Genomic DNA, 27,277 nt, shown 5'->3' with positions numbered 1-27,277 from the left:
AGAGTGCCTTACAGACATCCCCAGAGCAGAGCTGGACACCGCCCCTTGTCCAATACACAGAAGGAAGAGTAGTCCATACCAGTTTCAGTTCTACTTTTGAGTGGAAGGCTACTAGCAAGTGTGTCACAGCTCCTCTATAAAGCCCTCAAGGACATAACTGAAATTGCTCCCCAAGTATCCAAGGATCTGAGGAATGGTAGAAATCGTGGCCCCTTGAGGACTGATGGATGTGGTTCCAAAATCAATATACTAGGTGCTGACTACTTCCAATTTTTGTGATTTTTATTGCCTCTTCCTGGTCCCAATCATCCATGGCAGTGAAGAGGTGGTCAATGAATAGGGGAAATGTGGGTGGTAGCTTTATACCCCGATATTGATCCTGCGGTACTGTCTTCATCCTAAGGATCATGGTTTTGGTGTAAGACCTTAGTAGACAGTTGTTGCCAGTGTAGTGTTGGCAGTTACTGCATTAGTAAACCTAACTCTGATCCTACACAGAAGATCCAACAAAAGGTGTTGAGTAATCCAGATAGCTGTCTCAAGGTACTTTGAGCCCCCTATTGAAATGCCGAGTGGTGACCCCCCCCCCCCCCAAAAAAAAAAACCCACAGAAGAGAGAACTTCGAAAAATCACTCTTCCCCTTTAAACATTTTGCAGGGAGACAAGCCACCTCCCCACCTGGCTTGAATAAAACAAAAACTTGGTGAGACTGTCGAGTTTTTTTTTTTCTCTCCTTGTATATTATTTGAACTGTAGATGTACATCCAGCAAAAATATCCTGTATTCCTTGTTTTGGGTATGGAATACAAAATGACTGTATGGTCTGATTAGGTGCCAGGTATGATACTACCATGGGAAGAATTCTGTGGCTGACCCTGTCTAGCTGTATGAAACAGCATGTAGGTTCTCTACAGATGTGGGCTTGAAGCTCAGAGGCCTTCATGTCTGAGTTAGTGCTCATCAAAATAGCCTTCCAAGAAAAGAGTGCCACTGAGCTCATAAGGATAGAGCACAAAACGCTGGTTTCCCAGAAGGCCTGACGTGGAGGATAGATTTTTAGGAACTGTTTCAGTGTTTGAGCAGACTCTGGAAGGTGCGTTGTATTTGCGAACAGGTGTACCTTAACAGAAGCATACGTCAGGTCACTGTAAGAGTTCCACTGGGTACTGCAAAACGTCTATATTTGTATCTTTCAAGGGTAAAATGCCTTTTCACCTAATGTAACTGATGAGGGTTTCTAATGCTAGGCATCTTGATTTCTTGCATAATAGGTTTTTCAGGTTTGGATACACCAGTGACTTTTTTGCTGTGTTGGGGGGGGGGGGGTTGCAGGCCTTTGGGAACCTACAGTAGTTGTCCTTTGCTCATAGAGACCAGCTGGGAAAACTGATTGCGTGGCCACAGAGGAGCAACTAGGTTGAGTCCAGCTTTCTTTTTTCCTCCCTTTTGCAACATTTTGAAATAGGAGGAATGAGTGGAAACACACAAACGAGTCCCTCTCTTCCATGGAGTGGAGAATCTCTACACTGAGAACAAAATTTCTTTAGCTGATAGCACCAGTGCAAATCTAAATCTGTCATTGAGAATCCCATAATTCCATTGGCCTTTGGAAAATGGTGAGATCCAACCTCCATTTCAGGCTGTTGGATTTGGACCTGCTGCCTTTGCTTTCATAGCAGGGAGACTGTGGGAGGCCCAGCTGAAAGGCGATCCAAGCTATCATTGCCAGTCTGCAAAGCGGATATGGGTGAGTAAGCTCCCCGTCATTTATATATCATGTCTGCAATCACCTTCAGTGCCCCACAGATCCAGAATGTCTTGAGAGACTTTTAAGGGTTTACAACATTTTTATCATGGAGAAACTTCATATACCATGTGTCTTGAAGTGGCTGGTGTGGGTGTCCCAAGGCAAATCTGAGGTTTGTCTGGTCAGGGTCTAAGTACCTTCTGGTACTACAAAAGTCATCCCATGATTGCTCAGCACCATTTGAATTCCATCCATGACTGGGGAGATTAAGGGTAGCACCTTGTTGTCCAGTGGGTGACTGTTTTGCTCCCACACATTTTTGGTATACTATCACTCCTGCTCATGTCATGTGCACCCTGCCTAGATGAATGCTGCCATTTAGCTTAGGGCTTTCAAGAACATTCAGGGTTGGCACAACCACCCTTTGGCCGAAGACTAAAAAAAAGGTTAAGCAACCTTGTCTTCTTCTTGTACTAGTTTGGTTTGTTTCAGTATCTAGTAAGGCCCAGCGAAGATGTTACTTGCATTTTATTTGGGTAGGTTCATGGATCTACAGTTTAGTCAGACAGTGAATGGAATACCTGAAAGCCCTCTGCATTTATTTCCACTGATACTAAGTATCTGGTAGAAACTCTGGTCACATTGGAAGACCAAAAACAAGATGAACTGAAAATGTTTGGGTGCTGTCCTTTGCATAAGTCTTTCTGAATAGAAAGGTACAGATGTACATAATTCAGACCTAGAGTAAACCGTGCCTGTGGTAAAAGTAGTGAGTGTAATGCTTTTTTTCCTCAGAGGCCCTTGTTTGTTGTAACTGGTCAACGTCCCACTGTTTCCTATAAAAGGGCTGCTGCTTTGGTGTGCATTTCTTACTTTACATGGGACAGATGGATAAATAACTGTCTCCATGGTCTTGTTGCTGTCCTTTCTCTTAAACAATTCCTGGACAGGAGGACAAACATCACATTTTTATCCAGAAGCTGCCGTTTAACCTCGTCTGGCAGGAGTTGCAGGCAGACGTGACAGAGAATTCATGTTTATCTGTTACATCATACCCACCCACTATGGCGTGCTCTTCCATTCTAAGCATTTTCTGAGTCTATCAAGTAATCCTGCCCTGCAGAATCTTATCTAGAATCTCAGCTGACGCATCCGTTATATGTTAAGAGGTTATCACTGCGATATTTAATTATATGGATTTCCAAAGTGAGGGCCTACAGTCTTGTGGAAGCTGCCTAGACAAGGAGAGACAGACTAATGACTGAGAGCATCTTGTGACAAAAAAAAAAAAAGAAAATGACACAGGCTGCTCTCCATTTTAGCCATGTGTTGGACTGACTTCTTGGACTAGGAACAGAGTCCAGCCCTCTGGGAATGTCTGTAAACTCCTGGAAGTCGTACTGGAAGGGTGGATGTCTGTCTGGTCCTTGTGACAAACTCTGTAGAGTGATACTACCACATAGGTAGCCATAACCACACCCTGTCCTTGAGTGATACTACCACATAGGTAGCCATGACCACACCCTGTCCTTGAGTGATACTACCACATAGGTAGCCGTAACCACACCCTGTCCTTGAGTGATACTACCACATAGGTAGCCGTAACCACACCCTGTCCTTGAGTGATACTACCACATAGGTAACCTGTCCTTGAGTGATAACTACCACATAGGTAGCCATAACCACACCCTGTCGTTGAGTGACACTACCACATAGGTAACCATAACCACACCCTGTCCTTGAGTGATACTACCACATAGGTAGCCATAACCACACCCTGTCCTTGAGTGATACTACCACATAGGTAGCCATAACCACACCCTGTCGTTGAGTGACACCACCACATAGGTAACCATAACCACACCCTGTCCTTGAGTGATACTACCACATAGGTAGCCATAACCACACCCTGTCCTTGAGTGATACTACCACATAGGTAGCCATAACCACACCCTGTCCTTGAGTGATACTACCACATAGGTAGCCATAACCACACCTTGTCCTTGTGTGATACTACCACATAGGTAGCCATAACTACACCCTATCCTTATCTTTAGAGTGTTTTGTATACCTCAAAATGATTGCTTAAACATGTCCATGGTTATGGTTTACATTTTAATTTTGCTCAGTTTATTGCTGTTGCTTTGATTGTAACTTGAAATGTTATGTACATTAAATAAAAATGAAATATAATGGCTGTACTTGTTACAGCTGTTTATCAAAGCTCATTGCACATCTGTCCTAAAACAGGAATAATCGCATCATAGATGTTTCAAATCTAGAATGCTATCAGACAAAGAGAGATCTTCATGTGGTTAAAAATAGCCGTACGTGAGTGAGCCAGAGACTATAATGCATGCAACCTTTACAACATTACAGAAATGGTTATAAAAAAGGCTCATTTATTTTTCTGTTATGCTGTATACATAGGATTTGTTTCCACTGAGTTACTGATAACATTGTGACTGTGTTGCTCGTAAGGGTCTAAACAAGATGTGCATTTTTGAATATTCAGAATTATGCAGAAATGTACACAATATATTCACATGTGAAACTAGTATTAAGTATATACAATGTGCTGTGCCCACTTTTAGTAGGCTGGGATCATTTTATTAAAGAAACGTAGGTTTTGAAGAATGTTGAGTGTTTATACTCTGAGTAATGTTCAAATGGCAATTAAACCAGGTAGGTGACAAAAAGGGAGAAAAAGTCAGCTTGGAAGAGAATGTGTAAGCATCTCCAATCTGAGTTATTGTCAGAAGGAAACACACCTGAAAAAATTTAAAATACAAGTGTTTAGCACCTCTTCATTAAAATGTTTCTTGGATTACTTCCTGGATTATTCACAGAGCTGCATTATCACTTGACAGTCTGTTTAATTTATTAAATATCTGTCCAGAAGAGCCAACCTTTTGTCTCTTCCCTGTATCCTTCGTTGTCTTACTCATTAAATATTTAGTCCTTTAAGTTCTGTTTTATGATGATTTAGGATTGGGAGATTTCCCAGCAGCTACTGGTCCCTGGCAGGCTGACGTATCACAGATGCCAGAGGTTCCTTGTGCACCAGTTGATCCAGTTCTTCCAGGTTCACCAGGTAACCCAGGATCGCCAGGAGCACCATCACGACCATCCTTGGTAATGCCATTCACACCAGGAGGACCTAGAAAGAAAAACGAACAATGTCAGACATTCTAGTGCACTTATTTCTGAATATTACTAGAACCAGGTGGGCTCTTCAGCCAGCTAACTGAAATAAGTAGTTGAGGTTCTACTTTTAGTCTTAGCGGGTTATTGGTCCCTCACCTGGCAATAACATAATCCATTTTTGGTAGTTTACATTGTAACTGTCTTGATGGTAGAAAGAGACAGTAATCCTTTGTAGTCTGTCTGTAAGTGCATGCATAATTCAACCTCCCTGTTGTCCTTGATTCTCTCTCATCCCGTCTCCACCACCCGTTCAACTAATCCATGTGACCTAGAGCCCTCTGTCTGTCTCGCTGACTACATGCTTTCATAAGTAAATGAGTTAATAGTGTTTATCTGTATCATGTCACCCTGCCTTTTTGGACCTCTAGCAAAAACAGCTGGGGGATCTATCACCTAAGACCCCTGAGAGGCTGCTCACTTGGTCCAATTGCTTTATCCTGTCTAAGAGAAGCCAGCTTCCTGTCACCCTCCTCCTTTTCTCTATTCTGGTGTTTATCCAGTGGTGCCTACATACTGTTGTACGTCCATTCCATCATGGCACCTCCTCTTTCTTGTAGTGTACCTTTACTTCACCAGCCTCTTCCTTCTGCATACCCTATGTTTTACCCTAATGACTAGTTTCTCCTTCCTGTGTACCTTATTGGCTTTCTCCTTTTTGCTTCTTTGATGCCTGTCCCCTGGCTCAGCAATCAGGGAGCCTCAATCCTAACTTCTAACACCAATGAGAGACATCCATATAGAGAAAGGATAATAAATACACACACAGTAAAGTACAATTTCCCTTAAGAGCACACCGAGATCACAGTCAGTTTGGGGTTGTTTCTCCCTTTCTCTCCAGATCCCCAATATTACTCCCTACTGGCACAGCTATAGGGTCCAGATCTCAGCCTAGTGAGCAAGCTAAAATCTCCAGCACCCTCTGTCCAACCAGTGCTTCGTGTCCCTGCCCAAGTAGCTGACACACACACACACACACACACACACACACACATACACACACACTTTGAGATAAGAGTTTATACAACCACACAGACACTCCTGGGGAAGGCTGACACAGGTTCTCCAGCTGTGCCCCTTTTCTGCCCAGTCTAAAAGGCAGTACCAGCTGCCACCACCCACTAATAGCTACTCAAAGGCTCTTCTGAAAGGGTGCCTAATTATTACTGTGCAATATTATTCAAATAAGGCTTATTAGAGTGACTTGGTACAGTATCACTATATGCATGCAGTGTAGTCTAGAGCTTAAATTAACTCTTAAACAGCCACAGTTGAAAGGTTGAAAAATATTTAATAATACAAAACAATACTTCTTACTACACAGTGCTAGTTAAGAGATCACAGAGAAATACTTAAAATAATACCATAGAAAAGTTCTAACATCAACACAGAAAAACACAGTCTAATCTTCCTAATTCCTAGCTATTTCTAAGAGAAACAGAGTTCTAAACAACTTGCATCTAGAGCAAGACGGTGCTGGTGATGTTGGATGTTCTCAAGACAAAAATGCTCAGAACTCTCTGATTTACTCTCTTTAAATTGATAGCACAGAATTGCTTCACGACATAATTCTTCACATTCCTCTGGTGTTCCCAGGCTAACAGAAACTGCATTTACATTCTTTACACTTGGTCGGAAACCAGAGCAATAAAGGACATTTATACATGCAAATTCTAGCTATTACCTCTGGCCTCAAAACAATAGGCAGAATTCCTTTATCCAGACATATCGGCTCCGAATTTTGACATCAAAGACAGTCATGAAATGCTTAACAGCTTTCTTACACCAGAGTGCACTCTTGTTACATTTTTGCAGTTCAATATCCAATGCAGTCTTTTCACATTTAAGAGAACAAGCCTGTGGCATACATTAATATTTACAAATGACAGAATTATCTACAGAATTATATCTGGCTAGGCTGGCAGCCTTTACCTGTCTTCACACATCCCCCCCACCGGAGAACTCAAGCTAGTTTTTCAAGTGACCCTTGAGAGAGTTAGGTCTGTCTTGAGTATACCTTACCCCATTCCCTGTCTTGAGAGCCCATCTGCGTTGGCATGGTTAATCCCACTGCAGTGCTGCACTGACATATATGCTTGCAACCCTAGGTTCCATCTTAGCAACTTGGCATTTTGCTGGCTGGCTCTGTTTAACCATGGCAGGACTGTGAGGAGAGCAGCTATGGCATTATAACTGGGGGTCAACTCTCTGTAGTACCCTGCTGTCCCCAAGAATGCCCTCACCTGCATTTTGGTAACAGGTGCAGGCCATGCCTGAATGGCTTCTACTTTGGCAGGTTCTGGCCTGATCTTACCACTCCCCACTGTGTCCCAGGTAGGAGACCTCTGCCATACCTACCTGACATTTGCTGGGCTTAATGGTCAACCATGCCCTCTGTAGTCTGCCCAGCACCTCCCACATGTTGAAGGTGCTTTTTGCCAGGAATGGCTTTAGATGGCGATATCATCCAAGTAAGCAAGGGCAAACCCTCCTGCTAGGATATGATCTACCAGCCTCTGGAAAGTCACTGGGGCAGTTTTCATCCCAAAAGGCATCTTTGTGAACTCGTACAAGCCAAAAGGAGTCACAAAGGCTGACTTCTCTTTAGGGAGTCAAGGGCACCTGCCAGTAACCCTTGATAAGATCAGTGGTTGTAAGATACTTCGCCCCACCCAGCTGCTCTACGGCCTCATCTGTCCTAGGCATATGGTAAACATCTGACTCTGTGTGACTATTTAATTTCCTGTAGTCCGCACAGAACCTGGTGCTGCCATCCTTCTTTGGCACCAGCACTACTGGGGAGGCCCAGGGACTTTTGAATTACCCCTAGTTCCAACATCTCCTGTATCTCCTCCCTCAGAGTCCGACTCTCTCAGGCACCCTATAAAGAGCCTGCCTAATAGGCCTTTGGGGTCCTCTATCCACCTGGTGCTGCACCAGGTGGGTGCACCCTGGTTACCCAGTGAACATGTCCCCAAACTCTTGTAACACTATTCGGATTTCTCTGGGTAGGAGATAGCTGCTGGGACATTGCTACCCCTTCCACTGAGGTGTCAGTCCGAGCCATACTGAGGTCGGTCACCAGATCTCCCTCAGACTCCTCCTGCAATCCACTGCAAATGCTCAGCACGTGGGCCCTCCCTATCATGGTAAGGTTTCATCATGCTAACATGGTACAACTTGTGCCCCCCGCCTCCTGCCTGGCAGTTCCACCATGTTATCACTACTTACCTTTCTTACCACCTTGTAGGGTCCCTCCCAAACTACTTGCAGCTTGTTGTGTCTGACGGTATGAGAACCATTACCTGCTGCCTCACAGTATACTTTCTAGCTCAACCATTCCTGTCATACCACACCTTTTTCTGTTGTTGGGCTTCTGCCAGGTTCTCCTGGGCCAAGCCCATGAGTTCCTTGAGCCTTAGGACATATGCCACAACAGACTCCTTGTAAGGTTCATACTCACCTTCCCACTCATCTCGAATTAAATTTAGAGGTCCCCTCACCCTATGCCCATACAGCAACAAGGGTGAAAAACCTGTGGATACCTAGGGAACCTCTTTGTAAGCAAACAGATGGGGCAAATATTTGTCCCACTCCCTCTTAAACTGGTCAGCAAATGCCCGTAGCATGGACTTGATTGTAAAGTTTAACCTCTCAACAAGACCATTACTCTGGGGGTGGTCTTAAGTTGCTTCACCCCACAGTACTTCCACAGACAAGCCAGCAGGTCTGACATGAAATTGGCATCTGTCAGTCAGTATTTCTTTTGGGAAACTTATCCTGCTGAAAATCTCTAGCAAAGCATTTACCACCTTTTCTACCTCAATTGAGGACAGAGCCACTAGCTCAGAGCATCTTGTAGCATAATCTACTACCACTAAAAAGAAGTTATGTCCTTACCATAACGTTCCATGTGGAGTGTTCATCTCGCCTTGGTTATTACATATGGGTTCGGAGCCGATCCTCGGCTCCGTGCCGGCCGACTGCAAGCTCTGCATCGAGAAGAAGCTCGAGGACATCTAATACCCACAATCCCCCTCTGCCTTTACCTCAGATCTAGTTTGCAAGCAAACCAGACATAAAGCACGCACACATGCCAAACTATATACATAGAAGTACATATATACAAACATACCAAGGGTATGATAGTAACACTAATAATGCAACAGCAGAAGGAGAATACTCCAGACCAGGCACCAAATGGAACGTTCTTCCTAAGGGTGGGAGGGGTGGGAGTGTAATAACATAGATGAACACTCCACATGGAACGTTATGGTAAGGACATAACTTCTTTATGTGAGAGTGTTCAATCTCGCCTTTGTTCTTACACATGGGTAGCCCCTAGCTCCATGATCCTGAGGAACTCAAGGGAGAACGTTCTTGAGCACAGTGGAACCAAAGGTTGCCCTATCCCTAGAAACCCTGTCCACTTTGTAATGAGAGATAAATGTATGTGGTTTAGCCCAAGTAGCAGCCGCACAAATAGTGTCTAGTGGTAGCGAGCTGTGAGCCAAAGATGTAGAAACTGATCTGGTGGAATGTCCTTTGGGTTTTACTGATAATATTTGATCAGAGGCCTCATAAACATATGTGATACAGTCAGTTAGCCATTTAGAAAGAGTTTGTTTCGTAACTGCAAGACCCTTTCTGCTGTCAGCAAAAGCTACAAATAGTTGATCAGATTTCCTGTGATCTTTTGTTCTATCCAAATAAAATCTGAGTTGTCTATGGACATCCAGTTTGTGCAACATATACTCCAATTTGTTAGAGTGGTTCTTAAAGAAGGTGGGTAATTCAATGGACTGATTAATATTACTAGAAGAGCAAACTTTGGGGAGAAAGGATGGATTAGTGCGTAGGGATACTCTGTCAGAATGAAATATTAAATAAGGATGTTTGACAGAAAGGGCCTGAAGCTCAGACACTCGTCTAGCAGATGTAATGGCCACTAGAAATAAAGTTTTCCATGACAAAAATTTCAATGTGCAACTTGAGGCTGGTTCAAAGGGTGGCAACATCAATTTAGAGAGCAACAGGTTCAAATTCCACGGTGATGTCGGACTTCTGACTGGTGGTCTGATATGAAAAGAACCTTTTAAAAGGCTTTACAAAGTCTGTGAGCCATAATAGGCACACATTCCTCTACATGATAGTTAGAAATGGCAGCTAACTGTACTCTTAAAGTAGCCGGGGAAGCTCCCTCATGAAATAGTTCAGACAAGAACTCTAAAATCTTGTTTAACGGAGCTATAACAGGGTCCAAATGATGTGACTCCCAAAAACAAAACTTTCCACTTACTGGTGTAAGTCTTTGTAGTGGAAACTTTATGAGAAGCTACTAAAATATCTTGAACCGCCGATGTAAGGGGAACCGACCTGGCTAGAAAGGCGAGCAGCCAAGCTGCTAGATGGAGAGATTCTAGAGATGGGTGAGGAACTCCTGACGAGTGAGTCAGTAGATCTGGCTCTGGGTCCAGCATCCAAGGTCCCCGAATGCGGTGATGCAATAGAAAAGGGAACCAAATTTGACGAGGCCAGAACGGAGCAATGAGAATAATAGTCCTCTGAAGGTTGTTGGCTTTCTGTAGAAACTTTGCAATCAGGGGAAATGGAGGAAAAGCATATAGGAGACCGGGGCCAATCGTGCACCAGCGTCCCTGGGGACTTCCCTGGAGGGTAATAGGGCAAAGTAGCTCCTGCATTTGGCGTTCATTGGAGACGCAAACAGATCGCAGGTAGGCTGGCCCCATTTGCGAAAAATCCTTCGCAACTGACTGTTTGAGGGACCACTCGTGAGGCAACAGTATTGCCCTGCTCAGCCTGTCGGCTATGACGTTGGATGACCCGGGATGTGCGTTGCATCAGAAAGCGACCGGTGGACTCTGCCCATTGCCAAATTCTCATGGCCTCTCTGCATAGTTGGTAAGACCTGGTTCCCCTTGCTTGTTTATGTACCAGACTACGGACATGTTGTCTGTCTGAACTGCAATGGTCCCTGGAGGAAGAAGGGGAGCAAAGTGTTGCAACGCCAAAAACACTGCCCTCAACTCCAGAACATTGATGTGCAGATTGTACTCCAGATTGGTCCATTCGCCTTGGACTGTCTGTCCCTGAAAGATGCCCCCCCACCCTATCAGGGAAGCGTCTGTGGTTATCGTCGCTGACGGTGCGGGTAGCACAAATGGTCTTCCGCTGGATAGGTTGCAAGTCTGTAACCACCACATTAGGTGTGATTTGCATGTTTTCGTTATCAATATTTCGTGAGTCAGTGGGAGTTGTTGGAATGACCATTGTGCAAACAGAAGCCATTGTAGCACTCTCATGTGCAGTCTTCCCAATGGTATCGCAACGAGAAGCTGCCATGAGACCCAAGACTTTCAGAACAATTTTTGCCGGGGACTTTCTGGACAACAGCAGAAGAGAAATGTTGATTTGAAGTGCTACTATTCTTTCTGTAGGAAGTTTTAGAACTAAATGGTGCGTATCTAATTCCGCTCCTATGAATAAGATATGCTGTGATGGCTGTAGCAAAGATTTTTCAAATTTACTGAAATTCCAAGGTGTGTACAAAGTTGTAGGGTGTAATCCCTGGCCTGTATCAGTTGGCCTGGTGGTGGCAGACAGGAGCCAGTCGTCCAGATACGGAAACACCTGGAATCCTAGGCGCCTCAGATGAGACGCTACCACTGCCATGCATTTGGTGAAGACCCTGGGGCTGTAGTCAGACCAAAGGGCAGGGCTCAAACTGACAGTGACTGGCTCCCAGCCGAAGCGCAAATGATCCCTGGACGCCCTGGCCATTTTGATGTGGTAGTATGCGTCCTTCAGATCTATCGAGCACATCCAGTCGTCCTTCTGTAAGAATGGAAGGATCGATTGAAGCGTGACCATTCGGAACTTTTCCTTCTTGACAAAGGTGTTGAGATGGCTTAGGTCCAGAATCGGCCTCCAGTCCCCTGTTTTCTTTGGAAATAAACAGAACCTTGAGTAAGTTCCGAATCCTATTTGGTCCGCTGGGACTGGTTGGATGACTTTTTTTCTAGCAGCTTTGAAATTTCTGTAGCTGCTGGCTCTCGCAGATGGGGTGGTACATCTGGGAGTTTTCTTTGGAATGGGTGTGGATAGAAATGGGATTTTGTAACCTCTGGTAACAACGCTTTTTACCCAATTGTCTGAAGAAAGGTTTTGCCAGGCCTGAGGGTATAAAGCTAACCGACCCCCGACTGCCTCCAGAGCAGGACAGTCGGGCCTCCTCTCAGGAGTGCTGAAAAGGTTTGCCAGGGAGGTTATCCCTGTCACCTTGGTTTTGCGGACCCCCTCTGCCGCCAGGGCGGCGTCTTCCACCTCTGCCCCCCCCTCTGCCTCTAGAGGGGGCATCACACTGTGTGTTTGGGAAAGATTCTTGGGGTTTTCGAAACCACATTTTCCCACCACGTTGCCCTTTGGGGTACGGTCTGGAAGGGGTGGAAAAACGGACTCCGACAGCAGACAGAGTCTTTCCCTCCTGTTCACAACAGGTAAGGGTCTCCTTTACTTTAGGGCCAAAAAGTGTGGCTCCATCAAATGGGGCGTTAGTAAAGGAAGACTTGAAGGCTTCCAAGAACGAACATAAGCGCATCCAGGATTGCCTACGAAGAGCAATCGCTGAAGCCGCTACCCTACTCGATCCCTCGGCTGCGTATGATATCAGCCTCATGGACGAGTTTACAATGGATGTAAGGGTGTTGAGATGTGCTGTAACTTTCTCTGAAACAGCAGCATCTGTAGTAACCTGGAGGGTATCTCCCAACTCTTTGACTAGATCCCTCTGTAAGCGTGTAAAATGAGTCAAATAGTTCAGGGAACGCATAGAGAAAGCCGCTGAACTGAAAATGCGCTTCCCGTATCTGTCCATGGTCCTAGAATCTCTGTTAGGCGAATGGACAGATGAGGAAGACTCCGACATCTCCTTTTTCGTGGCCGCTGCCACCACCATGGCGTCTACTGGAACTCCTTTGGTGAGGTAAGCCTTGTCCTGTGGTGCCGTAATGTACTTATTAGGCTTCCTAGGGACTGGTTCCACCGTGTCAGGTGTCTCCCACGCCCTTCGAGCAATCAACTCCATTAACTCATCGAAGGGCAGAGTGACCCAGGAGGAGGAAGGGCGAGCACCAAATGCCTTCAGCAAAACTGACTCATCCTCAGAAGGGGGGAGGGATTGCCAGTCCCCTCTGTTTTAGGATCTCCAAGATGTCAGAAAAGGAGACATCTTCTGAAGGTGACTTAGGGGACCCTTCTGACTCATCCAAGTCAGTATCGGATGTCAAAGATTCTTGTGGAGAATCCAAGTGTCTCCTCTTACACAATCTTTTCCTAGGGACTTCTTCGTGGGAACATCCGAAGAAGCCTCCGAGGAAGAGGGGCACCCTCTAGGGGTGGCTGAGACACCGGTGCTCGGCGCTTGGATGTAGCCGTGGGTGCAGAGGAGGATAACGGTCCTTTGTGGGAGGAGAAGCTGTTCCTGCTGATGTGGTTGTCTGGGTAGACAACACCTTCCTCATGAGGTCGAAGGCCCCGGGTCCCGAGTCGAGGTATCTCCCGGTTCAAGAAATGGGAAGAATCCCGAAACAGGAACCGAAGGCACCGACCCGAGGACGGAACAAGTCGATCCGCCGAGGCTCGAGGGAGTGTCGGAACCGAAACATCAGTCCGACTCTCGGTCCCAGAACCAAGGATGGATCTTCGGCCCCGAGACTCCAGTACCGGATCGGATGGAGTCGAGGTGAACGGTGCCGACCGAGAAAAAGACTGTTCTGGCACCGAAGGCTCCACAATCATCAGTTCAGCTTCTTCCGGCTCCGAAGACTGGACAGGTCTCGGAGGAGGAACAGATGGAGATAGTGGCAGGCCTTCAAGTCTCGACATCAACTGAGAGGAGACCGAGATAAGCTTGGATAAGGCCGTATGCTCCATCAACTTCTGCACCACACGGTCCACATCGGTGTCGGAGAGGGGCCTGGAAGAACGAGTCGAAGGGATCGAAGACGGAGCCGACCTCAACAGAGTCGGTGGAGGGAGCTCCGTCACCGGTTCCAAGACTCGAGGCGCGAAACTGCCAACAGTTGAACACTCGGCCCAAGTCTGTGGAACCGGTGATCTAACTTTACCCGAAGAGCTCGGAGCCGATGACTTGGGCTCCGACGTCTTCGATTCCTTCGAGGATTTGGATGCCTGGTCTGAAGCATCCAGAGCCTCCTGGAAAGAGGGTTTCAATAAACCTCTGTCCATCAGTTTCCTGCGCCTATCTGTCATGACCCTCCCACTAAAAGAGTGACAAATAGAACAGTCCTCTTGTAAGTGGAGAGGGCCAAGGCAGTAGACACAGGAACTGTGGTTGTCTGTGACCGACATCTTTTGGCCACACTGGCAACGTTTAAATCCAGATTTCATTTTCTCAGACATTTTGTAGTAAGAGAAAAAAGTCAAGTCCAGTAACAGTCAATCCAGAGAAAAAAAGGGTCAAATCCGGTAAATATGTCAGTCCGTTTGTCAATCCAAGTAGGGGTGGTAGGCCCCGAAAAAAACTCTATACCAGTTAAAAGAAGTTAAACTAAGTTAACGGTACCGAGAATTTCTCTCTCTACACACACACCATACACTAAATACAGAACAAGTAATTTTGAACAAGTTCTCCTAAAATTTAACAAAAAGAAAGTTAAATCTTATCTGAAAACCCTCGAGCTAGCCTCCAGCGATGCGAATGCAGCAGCGGCAAACTAGATCTGAGGTAAAGGCAGAGGGGGATTGTGGGTATTAGATGTCCTCAAGCTTCTTCTCGATGCAGAGCTTGCAGTCGGCCGGCACGGAGCCGAGGATCGGCTCCGAACCCATGTGTAAGAACAAAGGCGAGATTGAACACTCTCACATCATATTTTATCCCTGTGGAACTTGGGGTACTCAGAGGCCCCACAATATCCACAGCTACTCTCTGAAATGGCTCCTCAATCACAGGCAAAGGCATCAAAGTAGCTCTTACCTTGTCTCCTGCTTTGCCTACAGGTCCTGCAGTGCCCTGTTACATCTCTGGAAATACCAGGACAATAGACGTTCTGCATAATATGTCTCTTTGTACATTTTATGCCCATATGACCTGCAAAGGAAATAATATGGGCTATGGCTAGAAGCGCCAGACAGTAGGCTCTAGGCACTACCAACTGCTGTACCTCTCACCTTCTAGCCCTTCCTCAGGGGTTCATTCTCTATACAGTAACCCTTTGTCCCAGTAGTACAGATTCCCCTTTCCCTTGTGAATCAAGTGCCTCACTAGCTACCTGCCTCAGGACTTGCAATGTAGGGTCTGAGAGCTGAGCCTGTCTCAACTCTCTGTAACCCTTCCCAGCTCCCATTCCACAGAAGTCTGGCATCCTCTGACAGCGGTGCCTCACTGTCAGCCTGGGTACTACTACTTACCTCTACCTTTGCAATCACTATATCCAAGGGAACATCAGTGCCCACAAGCAGCTGTGGCTTACCTTCAGTCTCACTGCTACAGTGTAGCTTCCTCCATGAAGTAACCACCTCACCAGTCCTGGCTGCAAGTATGGAGTCTGGGTCTCTCACAGGCTACCAGACCCACATGCTTGTCTCCTATCCTGACTTCATGTAACTGCATAAGCGCATGGTACTGCCTCATCCAAATCCTTCCCTATCAGGACATCTGCAGGATGGTACTTCGGTACCCTTGTTGTCTCGAGACAACCTACTATTGGCATTTTGTCTTTCCCACTTACCGGCTCTCTTAGCTTTTGTTCCCCACCTTGCCTCCGTGGACATCTGTATGCCACATGGCCCCACTGGTTGCATTCAAAGCATTTAACCCTAGGTCCTGGATGTGTACCTGGACTAGTGCCTTCCCCTGCTCCTGGCAAATTTTGTTGGGACAGTCTTTGCTTCCCACCATGGGTTCCTTCAGACCCATGAGTAGTACTGGGGGTCCCTTTCCTGTGCAGGGATGCCCTGCTTACCAGGTATAGGTCTCCCTTCTTCCCCAAATCATCGGAAGTAGCACATTGTCTATCAGCTAACCAGATCCTCATGTCCTCAGGCAAAGTGCTAAGGGCTTGTTCCCTCGCCAAAAGGTCTGCCAGCTCTTCAAACGTGGTAACCTGACATCCACTCACCCCCCTATGAAAATAAGTGCTCAGTTCAGCAACATATTCACACACACTTACATCTGCCTTGCGTCTATGATCACAAAGCTTTTTCCTATAAGTTTTAGACGTTAGCTTAAAACATTCTAACAAGTGATTTTTAACAGCAGTATAACCAAAATATTCACATTTAGCAAGTTTAGACAGCACAGTTACAGCTTTACCATGGAGTAAGGGGGTCAGGAACCATACCCAGAGACTTTGGTCAGCATCATACTGTTTACATACCCTCTCAAACGTATGAATGAAACTATCAAAATTATCCCCCTCTTTAAACTGTGGATGAAACATTCTGACCTTTTGTGCTTCTGGGGTCTAGTTACTCCATTCCCTATTACCTCCATTACTCTGGCGAAGAGTCAGCATCTCCTTCTCATGCTGCCTCTCCTTTTCCTTAGTTTCCAGGCATAGCAGTTTCTCATTTTCCTCGGTATGCAGACGTTTCAGTCTCTCAGCTGCTTCCGTTTCCAAACGCCTGGCTTCCAACTCAAGTCTCTTTAGCTCCAGATGGATTTTTAAGTCCTTTGCAGAAAGGTTGAGTTGCCCATTCTCGGAGTGTGGTACATGCCCACTGCCAGTCTGATCGTCCTCCTGTGGTTGCTGATTTCTGATGCAGCTGCTACCAAAGCTGCAATCATGTCTGCCTTAGTCAGGTTTCCATGCACCAATCCCCTAGCCTGGCACATATCAGCTTTCTGTGATCCTCTGCTGACATGCTGCCTGTTCTCCCTGACTAAGCTAACAGAAAAAGTAAAACAATTGTGATCTGAACTCTTGAGTATTCACTGTGTGGCTGATTTAGAGTACAAAATCACCTTCAGTGATCACTGTACACAAACTACAGGAATTCACTCTACCCACACCACTACAAGCCAATTAGAATTTGCCAACCAATTAATATGTGGTATGGATATCCCACCACTGCCAAACAATTAATATGCGACACCCATGCACTGGCCCAGCAGTCAAGGAGCCTCAATCCTCACCACTAACACCAGTGAGGGGCATCCATATAAGGAAAGGATAATAAATACACACACAGTAAAGTACAATTTCCCTTAAGAGCACACAGAGATCACAGTCAGTCTGGGGCTGGTCTCTCCCTTTCTCTCCAGGTCCCCAATAAGACTCCCCACTGGCACAGCTATAGGGTCCAGATCTCAGCCTAGTGGGCAAGCTAAAACCTTCAGTACCCTATCTGTCCCAACCAGTGCTTCATGTCCCTGACCAGGTAGCAGACACACACACACACACTTTGAGATGAGAGTTTATACACCCACACAGACACTCCTGGGGAAGGCTGGCACAGGTTTTCCAGCTGTGCCCCTTTTCTGCCCAGCCTAAATGGTAGTACCAGCTGCCACCACCCACTAATATCAGCTACCCAAAGGGTGTCCAATTATTACTGTGCAATATTGTTATCCAAATGGTAAGTGAGACTGAATAGTCAAGGCTTTAGAGTGACTTGGTACAGTTTCACTATATACATGCAAAGTACTCTAGAGCTTAAATTATCTCTGCATAAAACAGCCACAGTTGAAAGGTTTAAAAATATTTAATAAAAACACAAGACAATATTTCTTACTGCACAGTGCTAGTCAAGAGTTCAGAGAAATACTTAAAATAATACCGTGGAAAAGTTCTAACATCAACACAGAAAAACAGTCTAATCTTCCTAATTCCTAGCTATTTCTAAGAGAAAACACAATTCTAAATAACTTAATCTAGAGCAAGACAGTACTGGTGATGTTGGATGTTCTGAAGACAGAAGTGCTCAGAGCTCTCTGATTCTGTCTTTAAATTGATAACACAGAGCTGCTTCACATGACATCATTCTTCACACTTCTCTGGTGTTCCCAAGCTAACAAAAAAGTACAGTTTTGTACCTACCATAAATGTAGATGTCCGATAGATATGCAACTGCAGTCATAACATATGGGTTGTCCTGCCTCAGGCAGCCCTCGGTCGGCCGGATTCCAAAGTCTGGGTCCGACGTCGGCTAATGTCACATTCCTCTCCGACGTCAGAGCGGCAGGAGTACATAAGCATCAGCCGACACCATCTTCTTCAGTGTTTCTTGCCCCAGATGCCAGGTGCCCTCCAAGGAAGGCTGTAATCAATTTGGAAGACAAAACAGGTTTCCAGACAAATAAATAAGCAATAAACAGATACACCATAACAGATATCCCCAGCTAGGATAACAGGGAGAGGAGTGAACCCAAGGAATAGAGGGGAAGGAGGGAGGGAAAACCCGACTGCAGTTGCATATCTATCGGACATCTACATTTATGGTAGGTACAAAACTGTACTATGTCCTTCAAGAATGCAACTGCAGTCATAACATATGGGTTGAATACCATAGCTTAGCTGGGGGAGGTGGAAAGCACTAAGAAAAGGATGGTGTAGCTATCAATCCCTGCAGGACTGCCGAAGCAAAGCCTGCTCTGGATCTGGAATATAAAGGAAGGTTGTAGTGTTTGGAGAATGTATGCACGGAGCTCCATGTAGCAGCTTCTAGAATGTCTTTTGTAGGCACCCCTCTTAAGAAGGCTGTAGAGGTGGCTGTAGCTCTGGTAGAGTGTGGTCTGATATTGGCTGGTACACTCTTTCCATGGAAGGAATAACATAATCTGATGCAATGTCCAATCCATTTTGAGATAGTCTGTTTGGAAACTGCTCTTCCTTGTACTCCAGGGGCGTAAGCTACAAAAAGCTGATCAGACTTCCTATTGGCCTTGGTTCTGTCCAGGTAGTAGTGAAGTTGTCTGTGAATGTCCAAGGTATGCAACAGTCTTTCCCCTTTGTTCTCAGGATTGGGAAAGAAAGTAGGCAGGTGAATTGCTTGATTCAAAGAAACCCTAGATACCACTTTTGGCAGAAAGCTAGGGTTGGTTCGTAAGGAGACCCTGTCCCTATGAAAGGTAATGAACGGTGGTATGGCCATTAGGGCCTGTAATTCCGAAACCCTTCTTGCTGAGGTAATTGCTAACAGGAAAGCTGTCTTCCATGAAAGGAATTGTAAGTCCACAGAAGCTGCTGGCTCAAAAGGTGGTAGAGTCAGTTTTTCTAGGACAAAGTTGAGGTCCCAAGCTGGTACTGGGGCCTTTTTTGGTGGCTTGATATTCTTGATTCCTCTAAGTAATTGCCTTAACAAAGGATGTGAGAACACAGGTGGATCAGTGTTGTATCTAGCTGAAATAGCTGAAGCATGTATCTTTATAGAAGAATATGAGAGTCCATTCTGTAGCATATCTGCCAAGTATACCAGGATGAGTGGGATGTTCAATAATGATGCATCATGACCCTTGCTGGTATTCCAAATGCTGAATCTCTTCCATTTTGCTGAATAAACCTTTCTGGTGGATGGTCTGCTGGCTTCTGTTAATATCCGCTGAACTTCCTTGGAGAGAGATAGATTGAGGTTATTCATGGAATCTCCCAAGCTGTTAGCTGGAGCGTCTGAATGTTGGGATGTACTGTCTTGAAGTTGTTTTGAGTCAAAAGATGGGGCCATTGGGGAAGGGCCCATTTTTTGTTGTAGCATATGCTCCGTAGTAGTGGATACCAGTGTTGTCTTGGCCAGTCTGGAGCTATTAGGATCCCTTTTGGCTTCTCTGCTTTGATCTTTAGTAGTACTGTGGTCATCGGTGGCAGAGGTGGGAATGCATAAATTTTTAGTAAGTTCCAGTTGAATGAGAGAGCATCTGTTTTCCATGCTTGTGGATGATATGCCCTTGAACAGAACTTTTGTAGCTGATTGAGGTGGGAGGCAAATAGGTCTACCTCTGGCCTGTCCCATGTCGAGGTGAGTCGTATGAAGATTTCTGGATGTAACCTCCATTCCTGGGGATCTAGGAAATTCCTGCTTAGGCTGTCCGCCAGCACATTGTCTTTGCCTGGAACAAACTGGGATTGCAACTGTATGTTTAAGCTCAGTGATTTTTCCCAAAGATTCATTGTCAGTCTGCAAAGGGGGTAAGAATGGGTGCCCCCCCTGCTTGTTTATGTACCACATGACAGTGGTGTTGTCTGTCCGTATTAGCAGGTGGCCTTGCTGAAGTTGTTGTCGAAAGGCCTCGATGGCATGCATGACTGCCAGCATTTCTTTTTGGTTGATATGCAGATGTGTTTCCTTTGAAGACCATTGTCCTTGAATACACCTGCCCTCCATGTGCGCCCCCCATCCAAGGTCTGAGGCGTCTGTGGTCATAGTTTGTGTTATTTGTGGTTTTTTTGAATGACATTCCTGTGTTTGCCTGGCTTACCGAGGCCCACCATAGGAATTCCTTTTGTAGGCATGGAATAAGCGGTAAGGTTGTCTCTAGGTTGTTGCTGTGTTGAGACCATAAACTTTTTAGGTACCATTGAAGCTTTCTCATGTGTAGTCTTGCTAATGGAACCAGGAGAATGCATGATGCCATGTAACCCAGGGCCTGTAGGAATCTCCTTGCAGTCATCTGGGTGAGCTTTGCCAAACCTTTGAAATAATGAGTTAACTTCTTTTGCTTGTCTTCTGTCAGGTAAGCCATTTGAGAGGTTGTGTCTAGATTGGCTCCTAAGAAAGTAATTTGCTGGGATGGCTGCAGTCTTGACTTTTGGAAGTTGACTGTGTATCCCAGAGCTTGTAGCAATTGAATGACATAATCCAAGTTTTTTGTCAAAATCAGTTTGTTGTCCGCTTGTATGAGGCAGTCGTCCAGGTACGGGTAAATTTGGATCCCCTGGAGCCTGCAATGAGCAATTACTGAAGCCAGGCATTTTGTAAACACTCTGGGCACAGTAGATAAGCCAAATGGCAATGCTGAGAATTGATAATGCTCTGGCCCTTCAAGAAATCTGAGGTATCTTCTGCAAATGCAGGTATGCCTCCTTGAGGTCCAGAGTAATCAGCCAAGACCCCTTGCCCAGCATGGGAAGGAGTTGCTGTAAGGTCAGCATTTTGAACTTTGGTACTATGAGAAAGGTGTTTAATGCGGACAAATCCAGTATTGGTCTCCATTGTGTTTCTTTTCTTGGAACAAGGAACAGTCTTGAGTAAAACCCCTGGCCTTGTTCTTGTTGTGGAACTTTTTCTATTGCATTGATCTGAGTTAGCAGGGAAATTTGCTTGAAAGCCTCTGCCCTCTGGTTTTGTGGTAGGTTTGGCATGCCTTGTTTCCTTGGTAAGGTATGAAAGTGGAACCTGTAACCTTGGTCTATAATGTCCAAAATCCTTTTGTCCTTTGTCAATCTGTGCCAATTGTCTGAAAACAGAGATAATTTTCCGCCCAAGCGAGCTTCTGTTTGCTCTTTGGTAAGCGGAAGTAGAGGAAAGTCATTGGGATTGTCCCTGTGGGGCAGGAGAAGCCCCTGTGTCACTTCTTTGGATGTCCTTCATGGATGCATCTGCAGTCATAACAACTGGGTTGTCCTGTCGTCAGGCAGCCCTTCGGTCGGCCGGATTCCAAAGTCTGGGTCCGGCTTCGGCTGATGTCGCACTTTTGGTTTGCTGGTTGCCATTGTCGTCCCCTGTAGGAACCTCTGTATTGTCCTCTTCCTCGGCCACGCCTGCTTTTACCCCTTTGAAATCTTTCAGTATTAGGAAAGGACCAGTTTTTAGAAGGCCAATTCCTGCTGAATCTGGGTGGCTGAACCTGGAGGAAATCTTTGACTGTCTGAACTGACTTGGCTTTTTCCTCAATGGTCTTTAATACATCTTTAGCATTAGCACCAAAAAGCTTGTTCTTTTCCAAGGGTGCATCAAGAAGTTTTGCCTTAACATGATCTGGTAGAGGTTGTTCTTTTAACCATGCATGTCTGAATGACCGCCCTGTCATAGCTGCCCTACATGAAGCTTCCAATGCATCATATCCACACTGAAGGAAGTGATTGCTAACTTGCTGAGAGTTGTGTACAGCCTCCTGCAAAGACTTCCTATCTAAAGGATCAGAAGAGGCCAAAGTTTTTTGTAAATCATCTAATAGGAAATCCTGATATTGAAACATATGAAAGAGACAATTGAGAGCTCTCATAGATAAAGTAGTGGAGGTGTAAACCTTCTTCCCCCATCTCTCTAATGACCTAGCTTCCCTGTTGGAAGGCAAAGGATTTTTGGAGGTGGTAGCTGAAACCCCTTTCGGCCCCTGTGAAATAGTTTCTAAATCAACAGCATGGGCCCTAAAGAAGTGAGAATGTGTTTCAGGAACTCTATAGTATCTGTCCGGCTTGGCAGGAGCAGGAGGGAGAGTATCAGGGGTAACACTGGAGTCAGAGTATAAATCATCCAAAACATCAAGCACAGGAGGGATAGCTAAAGGGCCTGTGCTGGGGCTTTTTAAGGAAGGTACGAAGGCGCTTTCTGGAATCAGAAAATTCCTGGCCTTGCCACTGGAAATGTTCCCTCATGGAATGCAGAACTTCCCCAAAAGAAATATCCTCAGGAGGGGAGGCCGAGGGGATGGAGTCCTCTGCATCTGAGTCCTCGTAGGTCTGGAAAGGCTCTTCCTGGCTATCGGAGTGGCCAGAGGCCTCAGAATCTTCATCTGAAGGGAGAGGGTCAGTGGGCTCAACCCTGGACCTCTTATCAGGAGGAGGCTGGGATCCTCCCTCAGGATGGGCCTGGGACCCTCTGATCATGGAGATTAAGTCTGCTGCCATAGTCATGATTTGTGTCTCAGGAGTAGGCTGAGGTAAGGCTTTTGCCGTAAGGTGCTTAGTCTTGCTGGCTGCCTTAGCACGTGTGTAGGCCTTGATAGACATGGACATGGGAGGCCTAGCAGCTCCACATGCAGGAGTTACCTTATCCACAGCAATGGTCTCGGGCATTTCCTCGGTTACAGTATCCGGAGGAAAATCAATTACTGGCGTCGGTGTGGTCTCCGGTATCGGAGGTATCGGTAATGCGGTGTCTTCGGTTCGGAGCGGTGAAATAACCGTCTCAGATGGAACCGGGGCACTCGCGGTAGGTTTTGGCGTGGTGTCAGTGGAAGACGCGGGCCGAGGATGGTGGTCCCGGTCTTTACGTTTTTTAGGAGTCTGCGATGTCGGTAATTCCGACGGCATCTTGTAATCGTATTTTTCGCCAAAAAAGTCTTCAGCGAACTCCGCCCGGCGCCTGAGAGTGCGCTTATTGAAGCGAGCACAGGCGGCGCAGGCCGAGACGTCGTGGTCTGGGCCAAGGCAAGGAAGGCAGTAAGAATGGAAATCCTTATGAGGTATTTGTTTACCACAAGACAAACAATTATTAACTTTTTCAGTAATTTCTGACATCGGCTGAGGCAAGAAAATGTCCCCAATGGGGTACTTAGCTTTTTTGATGACTTCGGATCGAAGAATACAGAAGCTGACCGACCGGCACTTGCGAACTGCTTCTGCTTCGGGCACCGCGCGGCAAGAAAGACTGGAGAAGATGGCGTCGGCTGATGCTTATGTACTCCTGCCGCTCTGACGTCGGAGAAGAATGCGACATCAGCCGACATCGGACCCAGACTTTGGAATCCGGCCGACCGAGGGCTGCCTGAGGCAGGACAACCCATATGTTATGACTGCAGTTGCATTCTTGAAGGACATCTACATTTACATTCTTTACACCTTGTCAGAAACCAGAGCAATAAAGGGCATTTATACATGCAAATTCTAGCCATTACATCTGGCCTCAAAACAATAGGCAGAATTCCTTCATCCAGACATATCGGCTTCAAATTTTGACATCAAACACAGTCATGAAATGCCTGACTTAGCTTTCTTACAGCAGAGTGCACCGTTATATTTTTGCAGTTCAATATCCAGTGCAGTCTTTTCACATTTAAGAGAACAAGCATGTGGCTTACATTAATATTTACAAATGACAAAATTATGTACAGAATTCTATCTGGCTAGGCTGGCAGCCTTTACCTATCTTCACAGCTTCTTCCGGAACTGCTACTCCATAGCTGGGAATATTACATCCCTGCCTTATGCTCGTAGCTTGCTTACTCACTTGGTTTGCTCCCACTTGTAAGAGTGTTCCCTAGCTTATCATAATCCACTACGCTAGAACTTGTGTTCTTACCCCCCCCGCAAACACACACTTTAAACCACATATCACCATGATCACTCTGGATAAATTGTGTCTTCACCTGGACATTGCTAACACCTTGTCAGTTTTTGATAGAATCAGATCCCCATGAGTATAACCCTGTTCCTGCCCACCTCCCTTCCATTCTGTCATCCTTCTCCCTTGTTGTGGCTGTGGTTGCCTGCACTCTGTTGATCCAAAAGCATTCTCCTGTACCTTTACCTTAACCAGCCACTAGGGTGCTTACTCTAGATTCTGACTCTGTCCCTTTGCCCCTTCATGGGATAGTATTCCTCCTACTACTGTCTGACCTCACATTTGATGCCTTCTTTTAATTGGATCACTACTACAACTATGTTCTTTTTCTGTTTCATTCCTGAATAACTTATTCCCAGGCTCCTCAGATTCCCAAGCTCTCTTGTTACTGGGCCCATGTTTCTGGAATACCAGCAATGTCTACTTTATTTTCCTGCATCAGTGGCAGCAGTAGCCCTGTCTTCTATCAGACTTCTTGAATTACCTATTAATACTTCCTAGCCACGTTCTGAGTCGCCCTTATTTGTTCATTTCCTGTTTTCTGGGTCCTTTTTCTTTCTTCCTCAGTATCTCTACCCCCCCCTGTTTAAGTTTAACAGTGTGACACAGCTAGTCTCTCTCTCCCTTGCCAAAACTCGTAATCCCCTTGTTGAATGTGTCTGTAGTCAGCAACACCATTGTTCCTGTCCGTACATTGGTTCTCATCTCCTTCACTTTCAGTCCAGTACTCCTTCCTTTGATTTGTGCAATATTGCACCTTCTAGTTACTTTACCTTGGCTCTTGTAACACTGTTAGTTGCTTCATTCCTCATAGGGTGGTACTAGGCTATCAGCCCTAGGGCCTATACAAGCCTAGCCATAATAATTCCCTGGCTATTTCTTCCCACATTATTTACTTTCCTGGACCCCTGTCTAGCAGGGCGACTGACGTGATCCCTGGGGTGAATTTCCTTTCTCCCATCCAATCGTTATGATACACTTGATCCCTTTTGCTCTCTTCTTGTCATTGTCTGTCTTTCCATTTAGCTGGGTGCCCTGCTTCCCTACTGGTTTGCTAGTTGTGTTGGTTCTTGCTTATCTGCATCTTTCTCCCCTTCATCACTTGCCACTGCTATATGCAGTTGCCCCTCTTCCATGGCTTCCTTCTCCTTTTCCGTTCATTCATGGCTGCACCTCTCATTCCCCTTTCACCTTACTCTGTGCACGTCACTGGCCTGTAACTCTCTTTAAAAAAAAAAACTGCCCATGCCCTTTGGCTTTCTCCACCCTAGCTTGTCTACTGTCCTGTTGCCCCTTTATTCCTACTCTGCCCTTTGTCATCATATGAGCATCTACAACCATCTGTAACTCCCATATTTCCCCCTGAAGCTCCCCTTTGTCTTTCAGACCCTGCATCCCTTGCACTCCCAGAGCTCCTTAAGCCAACTGTTGCCCCAAATGTTGAGCACATCAACCACCTCTGTTTCACTTTCCTTGGTCAGATTGTCGTCTTCTGTTGAGCGTGTCCACTTTTTGACTATCACTAGTTACCCTTTTTTAATTTAATTATGTAATGGTATATCCTTTTTATGCATCTTGCTAGGCTTTCTGCTACAGATGTAACCCAATGTGATGTGTTATGCCAGTTCCAGTAAAATTACAATTCTATGGGTAATTAAGAATGACAAACCAACCATTCTCTTTAATTTATCTTCCCCAGACACAATGAAAAAGTTCACTCAGTTCTGAGGCAGATTCATGGATCTTTTACTAGAGCTTCTTTTGAGAGAATCATTGCATTTATGTTATACACACTTTTGGGGGTCTTCTAGCTAGAAGCTGCAAAAGCAGTGGAGCTGATGTCTCTTCCATCCGTTCCTCAATGGATAGGTTATCGGATTAGATTTAGATCTGATTTTGAACACATTCAAGCTTTGGATCCAGTGCTTGGGCTCCTTTCCTTACCCATAATCCCCATGCAAGGAAAGATAACCTCAGATCTCCTTTGACACTCAATTACTATGGCCATGGTCGTCTTTGCTCAGGCTCATTAGTGAAAAGTGTGATTTCTGGGGTGTCTCCTCACCCTCAGAGTATTATCTGCAGTTCTTATACATGCCCTTACTAAGACTGTCCCCCCTGCTTCCTCTTCTTTTATTACCCATTGACATCTTTTCTTTATAGGGATAAATAGTTTGTGTTGGTTTAGTTTTTTTCCTAGCCAATTGTTTGGTGTTTTATTGTATTTGCTACTGAGAATATTATGTTTGGTATAATCCTATTTATTCTTATTTAACCTTGACATAATCTTTGAATGAGGGCACGGTTCTGAGCCTCGGAGCCGACTCTGCCATTATTCCAGCTTACATATTCCAAAAAATTGTTGAGCTAAGCTCTACCCACAATTCTTCTCACCAAGCTACCCAAATCTTGTTTGCCGCTTCATAGTGTACCAGACGCGTTCTAACCAATCTCTCAAGTGATAGCGTTTTCTTCAAACTGTTAGTTTTTTCCACATCCTACCTTTAATTTCTATCTATACTACCCCGCTCTTCTACTAGATAGTTTTTGATGTGTGCATGAGTGTTTTTCTCTCCCTTTCACCATTAGGTAGACTAAAGTACCATCATTGGTACTTTTGCCCTTTTTTTTTTTACCCCGTTAACCCTTCACACCATTGTTGGTAGTTCTTCTCATTTTCCTTTTTCTCTCTGATATACCAAAAAAAACCTCTCTCCACTTTCATTGTAGTACAACAGTGTGTGTGTGTGTGTGTGTGTGTGTGTGTGTGTTTTTTTTTTTTTTTTTTACATTATAGGCAACAAACCCTTTAAAGGTACCTCTGGCTTCAAGAGAGGCCAAAAATGTAACAGATGTCTAACTCAGATGGGCAGACTGTGTGTTGTCTGTGTGGTCCATTTAGAGGAAAGACTGTGCGATCTGTCATTGGTATGGTTCTATAACCCTGATAGATCGCAAAAACAAATTGTAAAAAGCTTTCTTAAATCTTTCTTAAAAAAACGGTCCTATCTAGTCCAAAGACAGAAGCCAGTTCCTCCTCTTCCAAACTGAAAAAGCGGAGTCAC

The 27,277-nt window shown here is 45.4% G+C and overlaps 1 protein-coding gene and 1 long non-coding RNA gene across 3 annotated transcripts in view; one reads left to right on the top strand and one right to left on the bottom strand.

Annotated features, from left to right (window-relative positions):
* The first annotated feature begins 228 nt into the window (after nucleotides 1-228).
* Nucleotides 229-3,945, top strand: LOC122817188. The gene is made up of 2 exons (XR_006367158.1): nucleotides 229-3,343; nucleotides 3,388-3,945. It is a non-coding gene; the product is annotated as an uncharacterized LOC122817188 (long non-coding RNA).
* Nucleotides 3,946-4,130: 185 nt separating this feature from the next.
* COL9A3 (collagen type IX alpha 3 chain) overlaps nucleotides 4,131-27,277 on the bottom strand; it is a 727,303-nt gene continuing 704,156 nt past the window's right edge. For both annotated transcript variants that reach the window (XM_044090399.1, XM_044090400.1), the window contains exon 32: nucleotides 4,131-4,908. In XM_044090399.1, the coding sequence (XP_043946334.1) occupies nucleotides 4,724-4,908 (185 nt within the window). In that variant the 3' untranslated portion in view covers nucleotides 4,131-4,723. The remainder of the gene's footprint in view (nucleotides 4,909-27,277) is intronic.

Source organism: Protopterus annectens, chromosome 12.part0 (genome assembly GCF_019279795.1).
Source record: "Protopterus annectens isolate FY-2018-M chromosome 12.part0, PAN1.0, whole genome shotgun sequence".
NCBI classification, from domain to species: Eukaryota; Metazoa; Chordata; order Ceratodontiformes; family Protopteridae; genus Protopterus; species Protopterus annectens.
The sequence above is the reverse complement of the archived record's forward strand: the minus strand, read 5'-3'. Positions and strand labels throughout refer to the sequence as shown.